Source organism: Ursus americanus, chromosome 12 (assembly GCF_024610735.1).
Source record: "Ursus americanus isolate L20-20 chromosome 12, mUrsAme1.1.p, whole genome shotgun sequence".
NCBI lineage: Eukaryota > Metazoa > Chordata > Mammalia > Carnivora > Ursidae > Ursus > Ursus americanus.
In genome coordinates this window covers 4,210,838-4,231,595 of record NC_142138.1, presented here as the reverse complement: position 1 = coordinate 4,231,595, position 20,758 = coordinate 4,210,838, and the positions used below count along the sequence as shown (strand labels likewise).

The 20,758-nt window shown below is 43.3% G+C and overlaps 2 protein-coding genes across 2 annotated transcripts in view; both read left to right on the top strand.

Moving 5' to 3' along the window:
- Window positions 1-4,544, top strand: part of LOC148109129 (uncharacterized) — a 28,039-nt gene extending 23,495 nt beyond the window's left edge. Inside the window, exon 4 of the mRNA XM_087865849.1 lies at window positions 3,089-4,544. The gene's annotated coding sequence lies outside the window, so the exon portion shown is untranslated. The remainder of the gene's footprint in view (window positions 1-3,088) is intronic.
- Window positions 4,545-6,869: 2,325 nt separating this feature from the next.
- Window positions 6,870-20,417, top strand: PRDX1 (peroxiredoxin 1). The gene is made up of 6 exons (XM_045799686.2): window positions 6,870-7,023; window positions 9,225-9,334; window positions 11,763-11,916; window positions 12,263-12,385; window positions 13,552-13,682; window positions 20,063-20,417. The coding sequence occupies exons 2-6, from the start codon at window positions 9,229-9,231 to the stop codon at window positions 20,146-20,148; spliced, it is 600 nt and encodes a 199-aa protein (XP_045655642.1). The 5' UTR covers window positions 6,870-7,023; window positions 9,225-9,228; the 3' UTR covers window positions 20,149-20,417.
- Window positions 20,418-20,758: the final 341 nt, after the last annotated feature.

The window sequence follows — 20,758 nt, the reverse complement described above, 5'->3', positions numbered from 1 at the left end:
CCTCATTATAGGCCCCGTCTCCTTCTGGCTGTCTTGTCCTTCTCCCTGGAATACAGGTAGGTATACAGTTGGAAGTAAAGCGTTCATTTTGTGATTATAAAGTAATCATAGGAATAAAAGCTGTATGCTAGGAGTTTGGGTACAGAAAGTTAAAAGAAGTCTGTGTTGGGGCGCCTGAGTGGCTCAGTAGGTTAACTGTCTGACTTCAGGGGCGCCTGGGTGGCGCAGTCGTTAAGCATCTGCCTTTGGCTCAGGGCGTGATCCTGGGGTCCTGGGATCAAGCCCCACATCAGGCTCCTCTGCTGGGAGCCTGCCTCTTCCTCTCCTACTCCCCCTGCTTGTGTTCCCTCTCTCGCTGGCTGTCTCTCTCTCTGTCAAATAAATAAATAAAATCTTAAAAAAAAAAAAAGTGTCTGACCAGCTCGGGTCATGATCCCAGGGTCCTGGGATCAAGCCCCGAGTTGGGCTCCACGCTCAGCAAGGAGTCCACTTGTCCCTCTGCCCATACCCCCACTTGTACTCTCTCTCTCAAGTAAATAAATAAAATCTTTTCAAAAATGGGAAAAATTAATCCCCTATTTGGTTAAGCTTGTTCTTTGAGTTTAAACTGTTACTTGCAGCTGTGTTCAATTCTAAGCGACATCATCTTGGATAGTAGTTTTTCTCAAAGTGGTATCTGTAGGCCTTTGTGTGTCCCAAATATAATTTTATAAATTGAATTCTTATAAATTTAAGGATTCAAGTGTTCTCTAAGAACTGTTAAATGTAATGTTTTTCATTTAGTGATAATTTAAGTGGGGTTTTTTTAGTATTTATTTATTTATTAAAATATTTTATTTATTTATTTGAGAGAGAGAGAGAAAGAGTGCACAGGGGAAGAGGGAGAGGGAGAAGGAGAAGAAGACTCCCTGCTGAGCAGAGAGCCCGGCGTGGGGCTCCGTCCCAGGAACCTGAGATCATGACCCGAGCCAAAGGCAGATGCCTAACCGACCAAGCCACCCAGTTGCCCCTAGGATTTATTTATTTATTTGAGAGACAGCACAAGGAGGAGGGGCAGAGGGAGAGAGAATCCCAAGCAGATTCTGTGCTGAGCAAGCGTGGAGCTCTACAGGGGGCTGGATCTCACAACCTTGAGATCTTGAGACCTGAGCCGAACACCGAGACTGACACTTAACCCACTGTGCCACCTAGGCACCCCTTAGTGATAATTTTAAAAATAAAAATAAACATGTTCTGAATCATCCGGATGTCCTCATAACAGAGTGCTGCCCTGTGATTTTGATTACCATGATTGTACTTATTATTACAATTACAAGAAAGCATTTAGCTTTAATGGTGTATAGGTTTTCCGTTAATGATTTATAGGTTTAACTTTAATGCTTTATAAATTTATAATAGGCTGTCATTAGGTTAGCAACTCCAAATGCTAAAATAATCACTGTTGTGGGACATTTGCTTTATACTCCTACTGAATTACCTTACCTGCAGTATCTAGTTAGGTAGGAAGAAGCGGCAATGGCTGTTCATGAATCAGTTAACTGTGCTTACCATAGCAACTCATTTCAGCGATATAACTAATAGTTTGTTAAGTGAAGACCAGATGACGTCAAACAACACCTTATGAACAAAGGTTTCATGCTAGTTTAAACAGAGAAAGGTGGTGGGAGAATTGAGTCACCGTAACAAGGTGTAGGCAGTTATAGGCATGCAGAACGCAGGAAGAAATGTACAATAGCATTAAGGCCATATTCTGGGAGGGTATGGCTTGCAACAATCTCATCTTGTATATTTCTTTTTTTTTTTTTTCCCATCTTGTATGTTTCAATCTGCAATAGTTCAGCAGCAAGCATAGTAGTAATTAACAAGGAAAACATTTTCATGAAACAGTATTTTAAATTATTTTCAATATTGCATCCTGGGGCAATATTGAAATATTAAGTATTAAATAGTCTGAATGAAAAAAATGAAATAAAATTAATGAAAGTTAAATGATTAAATTTGATAAATCAACCCAACACTGGAGTTCCTCACTGGAGTAGTTTTCCTTTCACAAGGAACTTCATGTTACTAATGTTTGAGAATACTATTTTAATAGGTGGAGGGAGCCAGATCTTCTGAAAAACTGAGCTTGGAACCCGTACTTCACCCAACAAAGAGCCATGCTTACTTGAATTGGCAGAGAATAAATTTAAGGGCCTCACTTCTAAGAAATAGAGCAAAGTATGATTCATGCAAGCATTTTTTCAGTAGCTGCCCTGACACCAAACAATTCTTCTTACAGAGCCCCACCTAACACCTTCAGCAACCAGCAATTTAGTAACAAATACATATCTTTTTCCTTTAAAGGATTTTAGAGAAAACTTACTAAGTAAATTTCATAGGTGGCAGCTTGTGTGTCTACTATTTGACTTCCTAAAACATTCCTTTTGTTGATGTTACCCTTTCCCAGGTGCAGGAAATTTCCATGCTGATGGTGGGGACCAAAGGAAATTATTCTTGGTAGAAACAGTCCATTTTCACGAGTGACCCTTCAGCCACAAAATGCTGTTCTTTTTGAATTGCCTTTAATTGCTTTTGTCCTTCCTCCTGCTCTCATAGAAATTCTCTGAGGTCCTGGTTTTGGCTTACCTTTCTCCACAGGATTTCATTTACTTTCACGGATTCAAGTATCCCTGATATTGTCTGTGATGTCAACAAATATAATTCATTAATTTATTTAACAAATACCTATTGTACCTATCATGTGATAAGGACCATGCTACTAAGCTGTTTTTTTTTTTTTTTAAGATTTTATGTATTTATTTGAGAGAGCGAGAGGGAGAGAGCACAAGCAGGGAGAGCAGCAGAGGCAGAGGGAGAAGTGGACTCCCCACTGAGCAGGGAGTTTGATGCCCGGCTTGATTCTAGGACCCTGGGATCATGACCTGAGCCAAAGGCAGACAATGCTTAACCGACTGAGCCACCAGGCACCCCCATGCTGTTAAGTATTGATGAACAAGATAGGCACAAGTTTCCACATTTTCAGCTTCCTAATGACCATCTCCTCTTGGAATCCTTTTTTTTTTTTTTTAATTTATTTATGTGACAGAGAGACAGCCAGTGAGAGAGGGAACACAGCAGGGGAGTGGGAGAGGAAGAAGCAGGCTCCCAGCGGAGGAGCCCGATGTGGGGACTCAATCCCGGAACGCGGGGATCACGCCCTGAGCCGAAGGCAGACGCCTAACGACTGTGCTACCCAGGCGCTCCTCCTCTTGGAATCCTAAATTCAATATGCCCCAAAGTAGGGTCTTTACCATCTCCTCTAAACCCTGTTTCACTGCATATCTGTGAGTTGTACCACACTTTGCCTAATTCCCCTGGGATTCATCCTTGACTCCTCTCTTTCAGTTCCTATATTTGATGCCCAGATTTTGAAAACTGCCGTCTAATCCCATCTCTTCATGGTCAGAACTACTGCCTTCACTCAGGCTCTCCACCTCTTTTCCCCGGTCATGGCAATAGCTTCCTTATTTGTCTCCATATCCCACATCTTGATCTCCTAAATCTATTCTCTCTGCAGCTGCCAGAATGATCAATAATACAACCCAATGTGGACATTCTCCTATTTAAAATTCTGAATTTCTTTCTATACTTACATTTTAAATTTACCTGTTGAGATAAAATTTGAACTCCTTGGCCTGGCTTATGGAATACATCATAACCAATCTGTGTTGTCTCTAGCCTTTGGCATTTACATTCTACTACTAGTGAACTTTTTGTACTTCCCCAAACACATTATATTATCTCCTACTTCTTTTGCTGTTTTCTGTGCTTGAACTCATCTCTCTCACTTTTCTTCTCCTTAACTCTTTAGTGATCCTTCAAAATACCTGAAGAGATGGTGTACTAAACCTCGTACTGCTGATTCTCAAATCTATGTCTCCAGTGGTGATCTCTGCACACTGCTACCTGGATGTCATTTCGGTGTTCTTTACCTCAAACCAAACTGCTTACCTTCTCCATTAAGAAAGGAATCAGTAAGTAATAGGGTGGAATCGTGTCACACAGCCTGGCCAGGCCACAGTAAGGCACAACTCCAGTGGGCACCATTTACATTGTATAGTCTATACAAATGTCACATTTGCATGTTCTGCTGCTTAGGATGGCATATGGCCCAACACCTATTAGCTGTGACCTTGGACAATTAAATTCTTTGGGTATCAGGTACTTTAGCTGTAAAACAGTATTCAGTAAATGTTTATCATTATTTTTAAGCTCAAACCTACTTTTCCTCCAGTGTTTCCTGTCTCTGGTAAGTGACATTACTCCTTTGTCACCAACATAAGAAACCAAGGAATCAGATTGAACTTCCTCTTTTTTCTCACCCTAAATCCAGTACTAAGGTCTGTAGAAATATTCTTCCTTTCCTTCTTCCCATTCTGCTGCCAATGTCACATTACAGTTCTGAGACTTCTCTTGTCTGGACCATTGCATTGGCCTCCCAATCAGTCTCTGCTTCTTGCCTCCCAGTCATTATTTTACTTATCACACAACTGCTAGACTCATCTTCCCAAAACATAGTTCAAAAAGGGGTGCCTGGTGGAGGGGGGTGGGGGAATGGGATAGACCGGTGATGGGTAGTAAGGAGGGCACGTAATGCATGGTGCACTGGGTGTTATACGTAACTAATGAATCATCGAACTTTACATCGGAACCCGGGGATGTACTGTATGGTGACTAACATAATATAATAAAAAATCATTAAAAAAAAAAGGGGGGGTGTGCCTGGGTGGCTCAGTTGGCTAAGCTTCAGCTCAGGTCATGATCCTGGGGTCTAGGGATCGAACCCCACGTCAGGCTTCCTGCTCAGTGGAGAGCCTGCTTCTCCTTCTCCCTCTGTCCCTCTCCACACTTGTTCTCTCTCTCTCTTAAATAAATAAATAAAATAAAAACTTAAAAAAAAACCAACCCAAAAAACCAACATAGTTCAAATAAGTTAACTTCATCTCTCAAAAATATTAAGTACGTTCCAAAATTAATTAGGCATTCTTCCTAGGCCAGTTACTGTGCTAGGTTCTGGTACTATAAAGATAAACAAAACACGTAAAATCCTTCCCAGACTACTGCTAAACAAGGAAGGACAAAACGATGTATGTGTAAACCTAGAGATACAGGTAGATACCAGTTCCTGTAGAAGGATAAAGAAGAAAGACCCCTTGCCCCCATTTCCAAGTCTTTGCTGTTCTCTCAGGAAAAAGATTCCATAATCACTGACTTAGACAACAAGTGTTGAACAGATTTCTTCTCTTTTCAGAACTCTGTCCTGATATTTCAGTTTTTTATTTCCATGGAGAGAGGATACGCTGTTAAGATTTCCTTGGGCTAGGAGAACTCTTTTGGTTCTTGAATGAGACAAATAAGCCCAAGTGCCCCAACCCAGGGCCTGGCACGAGGAAGTTACAATAAATGGTAATTTTTTTCTGGTTGAAGTAGGACTGTGTGTTGGTTTAACCTGCCCATAGCAATAACCATCCACTATTAAGCTCTGAACTTCCACATTTCCCCTGATGCCTCTAGAAGGAAATCAATAATGGCCAAATAACTGTTCACCTCAGGCAGAGAAGGAAACAAAGAAACAAACAAAAATCACTTATGTTGCTAGATACAATAAATGCCAAAAAATTTTGAGGCGCTCAGCTAGCATGACACAGCACGTTCCCATTTCTTAGCCTGCTATAATGTACCAGGGAGTTAACAGGATGGTGGTGGTGGGGGGGTGATGGGGTCAGAGAGGGGACATAATATATTTATTACATGCTCCTATTTTATATCAGATGCTCTGTTGTGTCTTGGGGACACAGAGATGGGTGTAACCCAAACCTTACTTTTCCAGAAAGTCACTCTAGCAAGAAGAGATAGGCATATAAACACGTAAAAAAGCTTAAGAGCTATTTTGTATAGCTTTTGGCCGTACAGGATATTTTTGGGCACAAACGAGGGAATGATGAATTCTGGGGATGAGCAAAAGCCAGAACAGCTTCAGAGGAATTCTGGGGATGAGCCAAGGTCAGGAACAGTTTCAGAGGAAGTCATGCTTCAGCTGTCTTCAAAGACATTTTCTCTAGGCCAACTAGGAGGGAACAGAGTCTTCATATTTGAACAAAAGCCTGAAGTCTTGAAACAGCGACGCATTGTTCTGAGTGTTACAATCAATCTAGGAGCAACGAAGAATTCTAACAGTAAAAGCTAACATTTCCAACGTATATTAAGAACTAGCAATTGTGCTAAGTAAGCAATAAAGATGATCCCAAAGAATTAGTAGTATTCCCATTTTATAGGTGAGAAAAGTAAGGCTCTTGCCTGAAGGCCACACATAAAATGACAATGAGTTTTAACTCAGGAAACTGACTACAGAGCCCCAGTTTTTAAAACCACAAACCAGAGGAGTGAAACGATCAGATTTCAGAATGATTCCCTCCCGCAGCTTTGGAAGGAGTGGGTGGGAGAAGGAAAGTGGCAATCCTGTAAATCAGAATAATGAAGGAGGTTGTCTAAGTACTGAGGCAGCACTAGGGCAGAGAGGCTGCGGGGATCGGGGTGGTGTATTTGAGAAATATCTGGATAGTTTTCAGTACTGGTGTGGGTTAGACGTGATCCTCCGTGGCGCAACAGGACCATTACCCCGGTCTGGCCCTTGAGGGCAAGACACACATGGGACGCTGGCGGAGATTCCCAGATTAACCGAGGCGTTCGGCTTCGGAGACAGTAGCTCTGCCTTCTCCGACCTCAACCGTCGGCAGCGGGGAGGGGTATCCGTGCCTTCCGTGCCCGAGCCCGCCCACAGCGAGGGAAAGTGCTGAGTCATTCTGGCGGGGCGCGTTGGATCGGGGCGGGGCTCGGACCAGATCCCCCTCCTCTCTCCTCCTGCACCCCCGGCCCGTTCTGACTCTCGCGAGAGCCCTACAGGCTATAAAGGCAGCGCCCCGCGCGTGCTTCACGCGTCTTCTTCCTGGCTTGTGTTCGGCGTTTTTGTTCTCAGAGCTGGTGAGACGGTTCCCCAAATCCCCGTCGTCGCCTTTTCCTCATTCTCCTGGGGTCTCACCCTGTACAGCTTGGGTGCTGTGATGGGGGAGGTGGCTGGGCGAGATCTGGCGCTCGAGAGTGGTTAGGCGGTACGCGCACTCTCCCGTAGGCCTCCCTTACGGATGCGGAGACCGGTTTAAACCCTTAGGCTAACGTCGGCTCGAGTTTCCTCTTCCCTCGGCAACCCGGGCAGAGTGCGCTTATTGGCTTGGAGTGGAGGCGGGGCGGACTCCTGGTAGTAGTGGTGGGCTCTCCCCAACTAATCTTCCGGGAGGGGCGGGTTCGGGAAGCTTCTAGAATGGACCTGGAAACTGACCTGAGACTACCCGCCCGTCGTGTGGTAGGGTAGACGCTGTTCCCGGTCCTACGCTGTGATTAGATGGGGAGTGTCGGATTTTGATGTCGCTTCTCTGGCTTTATTTTTTGCGTTGCGGAATCGGGATTGTGGTGATCCCGAATTCATCTGTGAAGACTGCGCTTTTTTTTTTTTTTTGGTGGTGCTTTTCGAAGTGTTACGGTGGGGTTGGTAATGGGAGCGGCAGGAGGGAACCTGAAGGTGGGGTTAGGGGATGTGGCTTTCGCCATGGAAGTTCTTGGGCAGATCCTCAGAGGTGCACACCGGCTTGAGGTCCAAGGGCCTTTTACCTCTCTGAGTCGGACTTTAGTGGACGTGGGGACCACCTCGGAAAAGCAGGTTTGGACGAGAAGGTCGTTGATGTTAAGGGTCACACCCTGTATATTTGGTTGCCGAATTGCAGCTCGCTTTACTAGTTTTGTTTGTTATTAAAGGTGTTAGGCAGTGGAAAGTTTGCAGTAATGGATGCTCACAACGATTTTTTTTGGTTGTAGTATTGACCAAAAAACTTTGGGACGTGGGAAGATTAGCTTCTTGGGCCTTTCAAACGGATGGCTTACTGATTGAGATCTTAACTCCCTATCTTTGTGTTGACCTGGGTGAATCCAGTGTAGCATTACTTTTTAGCAATAAGTCGTTCTGATTTTACAGTAAGGATTTTTTTTTTTAAATTTTTTATTTAAAAAAATTTTTTTTGAGAGAACCAAGTGGGGAGGAGGGTCAGAGAGAGAGGAAGAAGCAGACACACTGCCCAGCAGGGAGCCCTACGTGGGGCTTGACCCAGACCCTGAGATCAGGACTTGCGCTAAGGCAGACGCTTAACTGAGCCACTCAGGCACCCCTAAAGTAAGGACGTTTTTTGTAAGGTTAAGTAATTTCTAAACCCAACTTGCGGCTGCAACCCACAACCCTGAGATCAAGAGTCACATGCTCCACCAACTGAGCCAGCCAGGCTCCCCAACAATAAATAGACTTCTTGTTCCACTTAATTATTGCTCCAGAATCCTGGCCGAAAGGTCAGAAACCCATCTTTGGAAGGACTTATAGGGCTTACACACAACCCCTAAGGTTTTGGAATTGAGCAGATCTCAGAATCCTGGTCTTGAGTCGTGAAAAGTTGGATTGGCTTTAAGGTGGTTTGCAGTCTTGGGCACATGTACTGGAGAAAGGCCAAGTGTGCTTCCCAAATTAGGAAGGCAGATGAAGGTGCAGTCCATGGAAAGGGCAACATGACCGCTTCTGGAAATCAGACATTGTTTGTGGCAGTGTTCTTTTGGGCTCGGGTTTGAGGCTGAACCTTCCTCAGTGCTTCTTTTTGAATAACAAAACTACAGAAGAAAATGCTATTGCACAAATGATAAAGAAAAAGTAATAGGTTACTTCAATTTTTTAAAAATTGCTGCTTTTAAATGAAAACAAAAGTTGACATGCAGAGACCTTTTTTTGGTTTGTTTTAGGGAGAGTGACCCTGAGAATGCAGGGGAAGGGGGGGCAGGAACAGAGGAGAGGGGGAGACAATCTCAAGTAGGCTCCATGCTCAGCCCTGAGATCATGAACAGCCCAAATCAAGAGTCAAGGACGCTTAACAGACTGAGCCACCCATGCATCCCTGTAATGTCTGGTTTTGTTGCACAAGTTGGAAAGTTCAGTTTATGCGTCATACTAGTATAAAAATTAATGTGTATATTAAGGTCACTGGACAATTCTTTTATCATTCTGCAGCTGAGTCTCTAAGTAGAAGAAGGGTGTTGGTTACCTAGAAAAATAGGGCTTGTTTCTAATTCACTTCCTCTTTTATCTTCTCCAGCAAGATGTCTTCAGGAAATGCCAAAATTGGGCATCCTGCCCCCAACTTCAAAGCCACGGCTGTTATGCCAGATGGCCAGTTCAAAGACCTCAGCCTATCTGACTACAAAGGTAAGAGTAATTACATTAGATTCATTAAAATGGAATTATTTTACGATCTAGGTTGGCTCATTAGATTTCTGTATCTCTTAGGTTTGATTGTAAAATGATTTATATATCCTAGGTCATAGTCTTCAGGGTAGGAGGCTCTTGCCTTCATGTTGAAGTGAAGTAGTGATTACCAACCATGATCACTGATAAGATACCCTAGGTTCAGACAGCTTATGGAAAAAGCCCATGCTTCATTATGTCTGGGTATGTTAGCTCAATTATCTTCTCAGTACTCCTCAATTATATTGTTATTTTGGGAGATATTCTCATGTCGTTGAAAGCTCAGTTTTTGGAGCTTAAACTGTCCAAGTTTATGAAATACATATGTTAGAGCTGCTGTATTATTAGGCAGAGGCTTAGGTACATTCCCTTGACTGTTTTGCCCCAGGAGAGGAGTTGATGTTGAAGTGAGAACAATTCTCTTTCCTGTGATAGTTTCATGCAGACACTTGGCCAGCTCTGGTGAGGCTCTTCCTTTTTTTTTTTTACCTTGCAGCCCTGGAACAGCAGGGTTTTTTGGGATAGTTGATAACACAGATTTCTTGAAGTGCAAACCTGAAACTCAGGTGTTACGTGTGCCTTTTTTAGTGGCTTAGTAATTAGTTCTTGGACTCACCTTTTGGGTAGAACATGTGACTAAGGTTTCCTAACACATCACACTTGTTTGGAATGAGAAGCAGTTAAGAGGGGCCCTATGGAGGGAAGCTCCTTTGGCAAACAAGGTAAGTAGCACCATAGGGAGGTGACCCTGGCCCAGGGGTAAAGGCACGAGGTTTAGAAAGAGCTGCTCTCTGTCCTCCAGGGCTTGACCTGCTGAGGCTTCAAAGTGCTTGTTAGGTAAAGCCCTGGAGAGGTTGTTCAGGTAAGTAAGTGAGTTTCTAGTGAGTTTGGTTTTCAGAGTAAATGTCAAAAGGAGCAGCTTATTTTGATTCTCAGACATTGCTGCTACCTGTAAACGAGTGAATATTTGGAACTCTTTCAGTAACTCAGCCTGTTAGGTGTGGTGAGAGGCTGCTTGGCCAGTTGAAGATCATCTTCTATAGGTAATCTGACTGACTTCAGTAAAATTCAAACTAGAGATCCTGTTACCTTACCAGGACTCTTGGAAATTTTGCCTCAAGAAATTTTTCTTCTCTTGTCTAATTAGGCTTGTTAGGAACAGGTTTGTGGTAATTCAGATGATCAGTTAAACCTTACCTGTCCCGTTATTGTGGTTCATTGTGGAAGAAGTGCCAAAGGCTCTGGTTTCCTCTTTTTGATCTCCTTATTGACTTGCAGCACAGAATCCAGCAGTTGAGCTTTTTCCTGTGCATTAATTGTATGTGTTGGCATTTATCTAAGAGGTAATTGCATCCTTGGTTTTGCTTTTCTTCTTTGGAGAACTTGGTGTTTGTGCTAATATTAACTATCTAGAGATCAACATCAGACTGAAAAGTGTTTATCTTATAATTGGCAGCTAATGGGGAGGCAGGAAAATAAAAGCACAGAACTGAAAGGAAGTTTTTTTCATGCAGGCTCTCCTACCACAAGATGTTCTAAAACTAGCTGCTAGGAGACCTCTGTTGAGTCTTGGCATTTAGCAGTTGTTGTCTACCATCAACTTAAAAAGACTTCTTTTATTCATAGGAAAAGGTCTTCAGGTTTTTTTTTTTTTTTTCTTGTGATGAGAATTTTTTTTTTTTTTTTTTTAAGATTTTATGTATTTGAGAGAGAGCTGGAGAAATCAAGAACGGGGAGGAGAGGGAAGAATAGACTCCCTGCTGAGCAGGGAGCCTGAAACGGGGCCTGATCCCCAGTACTCTGGGATCATGACCTGAGCCAAAGGCAGAGGCTTAACCTACCAAGCTACCCAGGTGGGCCGCCCCCCCTCCTTAGGTTTTTATTTATTTACTTTTAACATTTTATTTATTTTTTTTAAAGATTTATTTATTTTGGACCAAGAGCATGCTTGCCTGTGTGTGGGGGAGGAGGAAAGAATCTCAAGCAGACTCCCTTCTGAGGGTGGAATCCACCTTGAGATCATGACCTGACCCGAAGTCCGAGAGTTGGATGCTCAACAGGCTGAGCCACTAGCGTGCTTCAAGATTTTAAGTAATCTCTACACCCAGTGTGGGGCTCAGACTGAAAACTCCAAGGTCAAGAGTTATCAGGGGCACATCGGTTAAACATAAGACTCTTGATTTTGGATCAGGTTGTGATCTCAGGGTTGTGAGATGGAGCTCCGTGTTGAGCTCTGTGCTGGGTTTGGAGCCTGCTTAAGATTCTCCCTCTGCTCTCCACTCCCTCCCCACAAAGCCATGCATTCCATCAGGTGCCCCTTGGTTTTTATTCTTTGTAAAGCTAGGAAGAATGTTTCAAAGGCAAACTTCTGGCTCTTTTTCCTCCCCAGGAAAATACATTGTGTTCTTCTTTTACCCTCTTGACTTCACCTTTGTGTGCCCCACGGAGATCATTGCTTTCAGTGACAGGGCAGAAGAATTTAAGAAACTCAACTGTCAAGTGATTGGTGCTTCTGTGGATTCTCATTTCTGTCACCTGGCATGGTAAAACTCTTGGTTGATTTTGCCTATGAGCTTTGAACTAAGTAGCAACTGAGACTGGGGGGCTTTGACAGTAGTCTTGCTCAAGTATTGCCTTCTGGCTCCTGATGGAAGGAGTGTAAAGGCTCTGACTTCGTCTTGTTGCTCTCATTAACCTGGCAGCAGAGGAGAAGCAGCTTGGTTTGCAGCTGAGTGTATCCTGGTGACCCAAACTATCTTTAGGCACTCACTTTACTGCTGGAAAAAGTTTGGGGAAATGAGATTAAGAATGCTGAGAAGGGGAATGAATAGATAATACTTCTGCTACACAAGAGTTTGAATGTGATTGTGTGTGTGCTTTTTGCTCTAGGATCAACACACCTAAGAAACAAGGAGGACTGGGACCCATGAACATTCCCTTGGTATCAGATCCCAAGCGTACCATTGCTCAGGACTATGGAGTCTTAAAGGCTGATGAAGGCATCTCGTTCAGGTATATGCCTGCCAGGCGGCTGACATTTCATCAAAATTATCTAATTGACTTGAGGGACTTTTGGAGAAAGGTAGGGCCCTGGTCTGTAGACTCCTTTCTCCTTTCATTGTTGTGGGTGTTTTTTAAGATTTTATTTGACAGGGATAGAGCCAGAGAGTACAAGTGGTGGTGGCAGGGGTGTGTGTGTGGGGGGGGGGTGTGGCAGAGGGAGGAGGAGGAGCAGGGAGCCCAGTGCAGGACTCAGTCTCAGGACCCTGGAATCATGATCTGAGCCGAAGGCAGACACTTAACGACTGAGCCACCAAGGTACCCCTATTTATTTATTTTTTTAATGATTTAATTTTTAAGTCTTCAACCTTGAGATCAAGAGTTGCATGCTGGGGCGCCTGGGTGGCTCAGTCGTTAAGCGTCTGCCTTCGGCTCAGGTCATGATCTCAGGGTCTTGGAATCGAGCCCAGCGTTGGGCTTCCCTGCTCAGCGGGAGGCCTGCCTCTCCCTCTGCCACTCCCCCTGCTTGTGTTCTCTCTCTCTCTCTCTCTCTCTCCCTCTCTCTCTTTCTCTCTCGCAGTCTCTGTCAAATAAATAAAATCTTAAAAAAAGAAAAAAAAAGTTGCATGCTCCACTGAGTGCCAGCCAAGGCACCCCATCACTGTAAGTTTAAAGCGTACAGGATGATGATCTCATTTCATTCTTTTTCATCCTTCCCTTTCTTCCTCCACACCCAATGTGGGGCTCTAACCCATGATTCCCAACATCAGGAGTCATGTTCTTCTGACTGAGCCAGCCAGGTACTCCTCATTTCATTCATTCATTCTTTTTTTTTTTTTTTTTTAGATTTTATTTATTTATTTATTTATTTGACAGAGAGAGAGAGAGAGAGACAGCCAGCGAGAGAGGGAACACGAGTGGGAGAGGAAGAAGCAGGCTCCCAGCGGAGGAGCCTGATGTGGGGCTCGATCCCAGAACGCTGGGATCGCGCCCTGAGCCGAAGGCAGACGCTTAACGACTGCGCCACTCAGACGCCCCCTCATTTCATTCTTTATGCAGGAAGACAAAGCCAGTGCAAGTCTGGGAGGCCTGCACATTTTCATTTCCATTGCATCTGTGTTAAGCAATTTCTGAACCTGTACTGCATCTGCCTCAAACCTTCAATCTCTTTTTCCCAGGGGCCTCTTTATCATTGATGATAAAGGTATCCTTCGGCAGATCACTGTAAACGACCTTCCTGTCGGCCGCTCTGTGGATGAGACTCTGCGACTGGTTCAGGCATTCCAGTTTACTGACAAGCATGGGGAAGGTAAGCCAGTCTGCCTGGTGACTTTGACAACAGAATTGTGGTAGGATAGGAAAGATGGCAGGAACAAGGTCTACCAAGTATAAAAGTATGTCTATTCAAGAAATTCAAATCTCTGGATTATAGTGGGTTGTGGGATGAGGTAATGGAAAAGCTTGGGGAGGAGAATATATAAAGGCTCTTTCTTCCAGCTGCATAGTCCTTGCTTCTGCCCTGCTCATGTAGAATCACTGCTGCAGCTTTTAACTTACTAAAGGAGGGTAGAAGGATTTCATAGGTGTGTATAAGGGCAAAACAAATAGAGGTACAGCATGCCATTCTTGACAAGTGTTTATTGGGGGAAGTGCTTTTAATTCCTGTGATCCATATTTGTTTCACTCTTTTTTTTTTTTTTTTTTAAGATTTATTTATTTGAGAGAGACAGCACGAGTGGGGAGGTGAGGGAGAAGCAGGCTCCCTGCTGAGTGGGGAGCCTGACTCGGCTTGATCCCCAGGACCCCGGGACCATGACATCAGACAATGGCCCTAGTTTTGTTGTTGTTGTTGTTTTAAGATAATACATGACCAGTTTTGAATTTTGGAAAATAAAAGTTAGGAGTAAGATAACTTGCCCAGACTAGACAGATACAACTCTAATACATTTCTATCTTGTTTTTTTTTTTTTTTAAGATTTTTATTTTATTTTTTTTAAGATTTTATTTGACAGAGAAAGTCAGCCAGTGAGAGAGGGAACACAAGCAAGCGGGAGTGGGAGAGGAAGAAGCAGCCTCCCAGCAGAGCAAGAGAGCTCGATGCAGGGCTCGATCCCAGGACCCCGGGATCATGCCCTGAGCCAAAGGCAGATGCTTAATGACTGAGCCACCCAGGCGCCCCTTGAGATTTATTTCTTAGAGAGAAAGAGCATGTGGGGGCGGAGGGGCAAAGGGAGAGGAGAAGCAGACTCCCCTCTGAGCAGGGAGTCCCTGAGATCATGATCTGAGCTGAAGGCAGAAGCTTAACCAACTGAGCCACCCAGGCACCCCTGTTTTTATCTTAAAATACATTGTATGGTACAGTGTGGTTGTCACGTTTATAAGAATTACAATCAGCAAATAACCAAATTATGTAAATGTTTGTGTAAAATTTTTTTTTAAGGAGGACGGGTTAGGGATAGAGTGTTTTGAGATTAAATATCAAGGTTCTTCATTACATGTTGCAGGATCAAAGATCATGTTTTATAAGTTCATCCTCCTAAAATCTACACATGACCAAGCAGGTTCAACTTGAGGTTTTTATCTAGCATTTGCTAGAGTGTAGGCCTTTCTTTTCCTATTTCTTGAGCACTAGTTCTTTCCTCCTTGTATTTTCATTACAGTGTGTTGTGATAAGGTACTAAACTACTTGATCCCAGCTTTTGATTTAGTAAGGCTGTAGCTTTTTTATTTCCCACCCCCCTCGCTGGTGTATAGTTGTTGCTGGAATGAGACAACCTTACCCTAACGAAGACTTAGTTTAGTTTTTAAGGACTTGGGTCCTGAGCTGCAAGTGCTGGGTATGTGGGGGATGGAGATCTTGAACCCCATGACTTCCCCAAACTTAATGTAATTGAGGACAGGATAGTTGTGATCAAGTGCTGCTTATGTCAGATGAAGTGCACAGGTGTACTTGGATGAATTTGCCTTACTACATCTCATTTTCATTTTCTAGGTGATAAATAGTTCAGATAGTTTTCTAAGGCCCAGGTCAGCTCTGATCTTGATACAGAACATGGAAGTTGTGAGTGTCTGAATTATTGGTGTCTGCTCGGGGGACCCAAAAGTGGTGGCTTGGCTAGAGTGGAAGGCTGATAGGGATCAGTGAGCAACTAATATCCAAAGGCACCATTTGTAGAAGCTTGTGTGGGCTTTACCTTAGTGCCTTGAAGGAGCACATGGCTCCTGAGACTGCCCCCTGGTGGGGGATCATTGAGATTCAGCACAAAGACCGGAGGAGCTGGGCAGTGGCGCAAAGCCTTTTATTGGACTTCCATAGCACCTTCCATGTAGCCTAGGTTTTTGAACCCAAGCTTTCATAATTCTGAAGCTTGCTTCTTCAGATTCTTGGTCTCTTCTTCTTCCCATCCCACTAGAACAGGCACAGCTTTCTGTGTGCAGCCTGTATGGTTCATATGATAGATACAGCTAGAGCCTGTGAATACCAAGCATTCTGTGTGAGGTACTTTGCATGTATTATTTATTTGACAGATAATCTGTATTGTAGTTTTTGAGGTAAATTAACATAGCATCAGTTTCAGGTGTACAACATATAATGGTTCCGTTTCATTTGTATATTTGTACTTCCTATTTTCTTTTTTTTTTTTTTTTTTAAGGATTTTATTTATTTATTTGACAGAGATAGAGACAGCCAGCGAGAGAGGGAACACAAGCAGGGGGAGTGGGAGAGGAAGAAGCAGGCTCCTAGCGGAGGAGCCTGATGTGGGGCTCGATCCCGGAACGCCGGGATCACGCCCTGAGCCGAAGGCAGGCGCTTAACCGCTGTGCCACCCAGGCGCCCCATGTACTTCCTATTTTCTTTCCAAGTTTTTATTTAGATACCAATTAGCATACAGTAATCATTAGTTTCAGGTGTAGAATTTAGTGATTTCATCACTTAACATACATCTGCTCCTCACAAGTGATCTCCTTAATACCCATCAACCATTTAACCCATCCCCCTCCCCTCCTCCCCTCCAGTAACCCTCAGTTTGTTTTCTATAACTAAGAGCCTACATTTCTATTTTTGAGGACCCATAAACCAGTACTTAACACAGCACTTACCCATAGTAACTTTTGAAATGGGGATCCAGATTCATAACCATCTTTTTTTTAGGTAATGCTGAAAACATTGTTTAGGGCTTTCTGTGTTGGAAGTTCTCATACTGAAGTTACCATGACTGATCTTATTTTCTCCTTGGAGAGTCATCGTTATTTCAGTTGTATTTGAAAGCTGGTTTCTGTGGGACTCAACCAGTTCTTCTGGACTCCATATTGATTCTGAAAAAACCCAACACTGCCGGGTATGAGTGAAACATCCAAGTGTGGCTCTTTCTGTCTGGTTACTGATAACTGGTATATTAATTTAATTAAAAATTTTTTTTTTGATGAGAGAGCACGGGTGGAGGGGAAGGGACAGAGGGAGAGGGATAAGCAGACTCAACCACTGAGCAGGGAGCCCGATGCAGGGCTTGACCCCAGGACCTGGGGATCATGACTTGAGCCGAAGTCAGATGCTTAACTGACTGAGCCACCCAGGTGTCCCTTAACTGATAGATTCTTGAGTGCCATGAGTCTTTAGTGCCAGTGAAAGTAGTTGGTAAGGTTTCTCTGCTTCATTATCCCTCCTGTTCTTGTATCATGATTTATAATTGTGCTGTTCTTCTAAAGCTTCTATGTTTTCTTCTAAGATAGTTTTTTCTTTTCTTTATTTTTTTTTCCCCCCTGTTAGCACCTACTGCCAAACTTTTGGCTGGCTCTTAACTGGTCTTTGCTTAACTTGCTGCTCTTCGTTCTCTAGCTTTTTTATGCTTAGTGACCTGTGTCTTTTTTTTTTTTTTTTAAGATTTTGTTTATTTATTCGACAGAGACAGAGACAGCCAGCGAGAGAGGGAACACAAGCAGGGGGAGTGGGGGAGGAAGAAGCAGGCTCATAGCAGAGGAGCCTGATGTGGGGCTCGGTCCCAGAACGCCGGGATCACGCCCTGAGCCGAAGGCAGACGCTTAACCGCTGTGCCACCCAGGCGCCCCTAGTGACCTGTGTCTTAACTCTTTGGTGCCACTAAAGCTAATAACTGTAACTAGTGAAGTAGAGATTTCAGGAAAGTAATGGCAGCTGGGTCTGCAGTTTGGCACTTGTCCCATCCATGCTTTGTTCCTAGACAGCTGGTTACAAAGTGACATCTGAGGCTATGATATCCTTGGACTGAAAGGGGATTCCCTCTCTCACTCGAGTAAGACTTGTTGCTTCATTACTGGACTTTGGTGACTACATGTCTCCTAGAAGATGCAATAGCAAGTGGAAGTGAAAAATCAGAGATTGGTTCTCTTCCCTTACTCTCCTCCGGTTAGCCCAAGGAGCATTGCTAGCTCAGGATTATAGGAAAAGGTTGGAAGCTATGCTTTTTCTGCATAATAAATGTATGAAAGATTTAAATTCAGACCTTTGTTTACCAAGGGTAGAAGGCAGTTATTTAGTGAAGCAAGTAGGGCCTTCTCCGGCAGTCCTACCCCTTTCATTTCAGGCTGTCCAGTTTGGCAGAGTTAAACTACGGGGGCAAACTGGTTGCTTTCTTCAGATCCCTCAAGGGCTACCAGAGGGAAGAAGCAGCTCAGTGTTGTGGTTTTACACAGTCCTAGCTTTGTTTACTTAGCTTATTTCTTGGTATGGGAACAAGTCATTAAAGTTTTTTTTTTTTTTTTTTACTTAATTTTTTAATGTAATACATATGGCATAATTTGCCATTTAAGTGTAGCATTAATTACATACACAGTGTTGTAGTGCATCCATCACCAATATTCTCTGGATGTTTTCATCATCCCAGACAGCTATAACCTTAAGCAGTAACTTCCCATTCCCATTACTTCCAGCCCTTGGTAACTTCTATTTTCTGTGTCTGTGAGTTTGCCTATTCTAGCTACTTCATGTAAGTGAAATCATACAATATTTGTCCATTTGTGTTTGGTTTCTTCAACTTCGCATAATGGATTCAGGGTTCTCAAGGTTCATGCTGCTGTGGGTATCAAAACTTCATTCTTTTTTAAAGGCTGAATAATATTCCATTTGACGTATGTATCATTTTGTGTATTCATCCATCTGTTGATGAACACAGGGTTGTTTTCACCTCTTGGCTATTGCGAATAATGCTGCTAGAATAATGGTAAGCAGGTGTCTGGATCTTTGTTTCCAATTATTTTGGGTATTTACATTAGAAGTGTAATTGCTGGGTCATGTAATTCTGTTCAGCTTCTTCAGGAACTTACCAAACTGTTTTCTACAGCAACTGCACCATTTCACGTTCCCACCAGAAATAGGGTTCTCTACAACCTTACCAACACGCTTTTTTATTTTTTAATACTGTATATCCTGGTGGGTGTGAAGAGGTGTCATTGTGCTTTTGATGTGCATGTCTGTAATGACGAGTGATACTGAGCGTATTTTCATATGCTTATTGACCATTTGTTTTACCTTCTTTGAGAAATGTCTGCTCAGGTCTTTTGCCTATTTTGAACTGGGTTGCTTTTTGTCTTTTGTCTTTTTTTTTTTTTTTTAAATAAAGATATTATATAATTATTTGAGAGAGAGTGGGAGCACAAGAGCGGGGTGAGGGGCAGAGAGAGAAGCAGGGAGCCCTATGCTGGGCTCAATCCTGGGACGCTGGGATCATGACCTGAGCCAAAGGGAAATGCTTAACTGACTGAGCCACCCAGCTGCCCTTGGGTTGTCTTTTTGTTGAATTGGAATTCTTTACACATTTTGGATGTTAATCCCTTCTTAGATACATGGTGTATAAATATTTTCTCCCATTCTCTGCATTAACTCTTGAAAATGTCCTTTGTACAAAAGTTCTTAATTTTGACCAAGTCCAATTGATCTCTTTATTGTTGCATGTGCTTTCATTATACTAAGAATACATTTCCAAGTTCAAGGTCATGAAGTTTATTTTTTAAGATTGATTTATTTAGAGCGGGGGAGGGCAGGGGAGAGGGAGATGGAGAGAGAGAATCTCAAGCAGACTGCTGCTGAGTGTGGGGGCCCCAGGACCCATGAGATCATGACCTGAGCTGAAACTTAAGAGTTGGTTGCTCAACCGCCTGAGCCACCCAGGCACCCCCAAGTTAATTTTTCTTATGTGGTGTGAAGTAGGGGTCCACCTTCATTCTTCTGCATGTGGAAATCCAGCTGGTCCTAGCACCATTTGTTGAAGAGCATTTGCATTTAAGGTTTTTTAAAATATCTATGTGAAGCATACATAAAATTACTGAGGAAATACAAATGCCCATTCACCCAGTATCTGCTGTTAACAAATTTTAATTGTTTTGCCATGTCTACTTGAGGCAGATTATTTCTAGAACAAAGCATACAATTGAAGCTGTTACTTACGCTTTGAATTTTAGTTGCTACATGAATAAATTTAGGTGTAATAGTATTAGGGCTGTGGTGAGGATTAAATTACATGTTTATAGTTAGCGTTGCACTAAGAGGCTTGCATGATCTCAGGCTGTAGCATAGGCTTCCTAGTTCCAGAGTGTTCAGCCTCTTAAGGTATTGGATTTGGTTTTGAGCCCTTTGTCGTATTCTCTCCATTTGTTCATGGGAGGAAGGTGGAGCTTACCACTGAGCAGGTTATTAATAATAATTTTCTCTTGCAGTGTGCCCAGCTGGCTGGAAGCCCGGCAGTGATACCATCAAGCCTGATGTCCAGAAGAGCAAAGAATATTTCTCTAAGCAGAAGTGAGCGCCAGGCCATTTTAGGGCTGGGCTTCAGTGGGTGGCCATGAAAACAAAATCTCTTTTGTACTATTGTCGTGCTTAAAACAAGACTTTAGACACTGTGCAGATGTGGTGTGGGACAGGACAGGCCTTTCCTGCAGAGGTTGGAGAGGCCAGCTTTTCTTCCTCTGTAGAGAACTGCCTGAGCTGTGTTACGGGGCAGGCCAACTGATATGTACAGTAGTGGTGCATCGCTTTCAATCTTTTGTTGTTTCTATTAAACTTGAACTGAGACGTTGTTGATTCTTCATTTGGCGGGGGGAGGGGTACTAGCTTTTGACTTTGAGAGGAATTTAGGCTCCGCTTTCCATTTTTAGGAGAAAATGAGGGTTGAGAGCTTCCTCAGAATCAGAAAACTATATTGTGGGCAGGGGGATGTGCAAGTAGACTCAGGAAATGGAACTGAATCAAGATGGTAATATTTTCACTGTATGGTGGGGGGGGGGAGGGAGAAAGCAAGACCTCTGGTAATGCTGGCTACAGCACTGCAATCTGTGCCATAGGTTAAAGCATAGATTGCAGGCTTTAGATTGAGGCCCAATGAGATTACTTGGACATTTACCTTTACACTACTG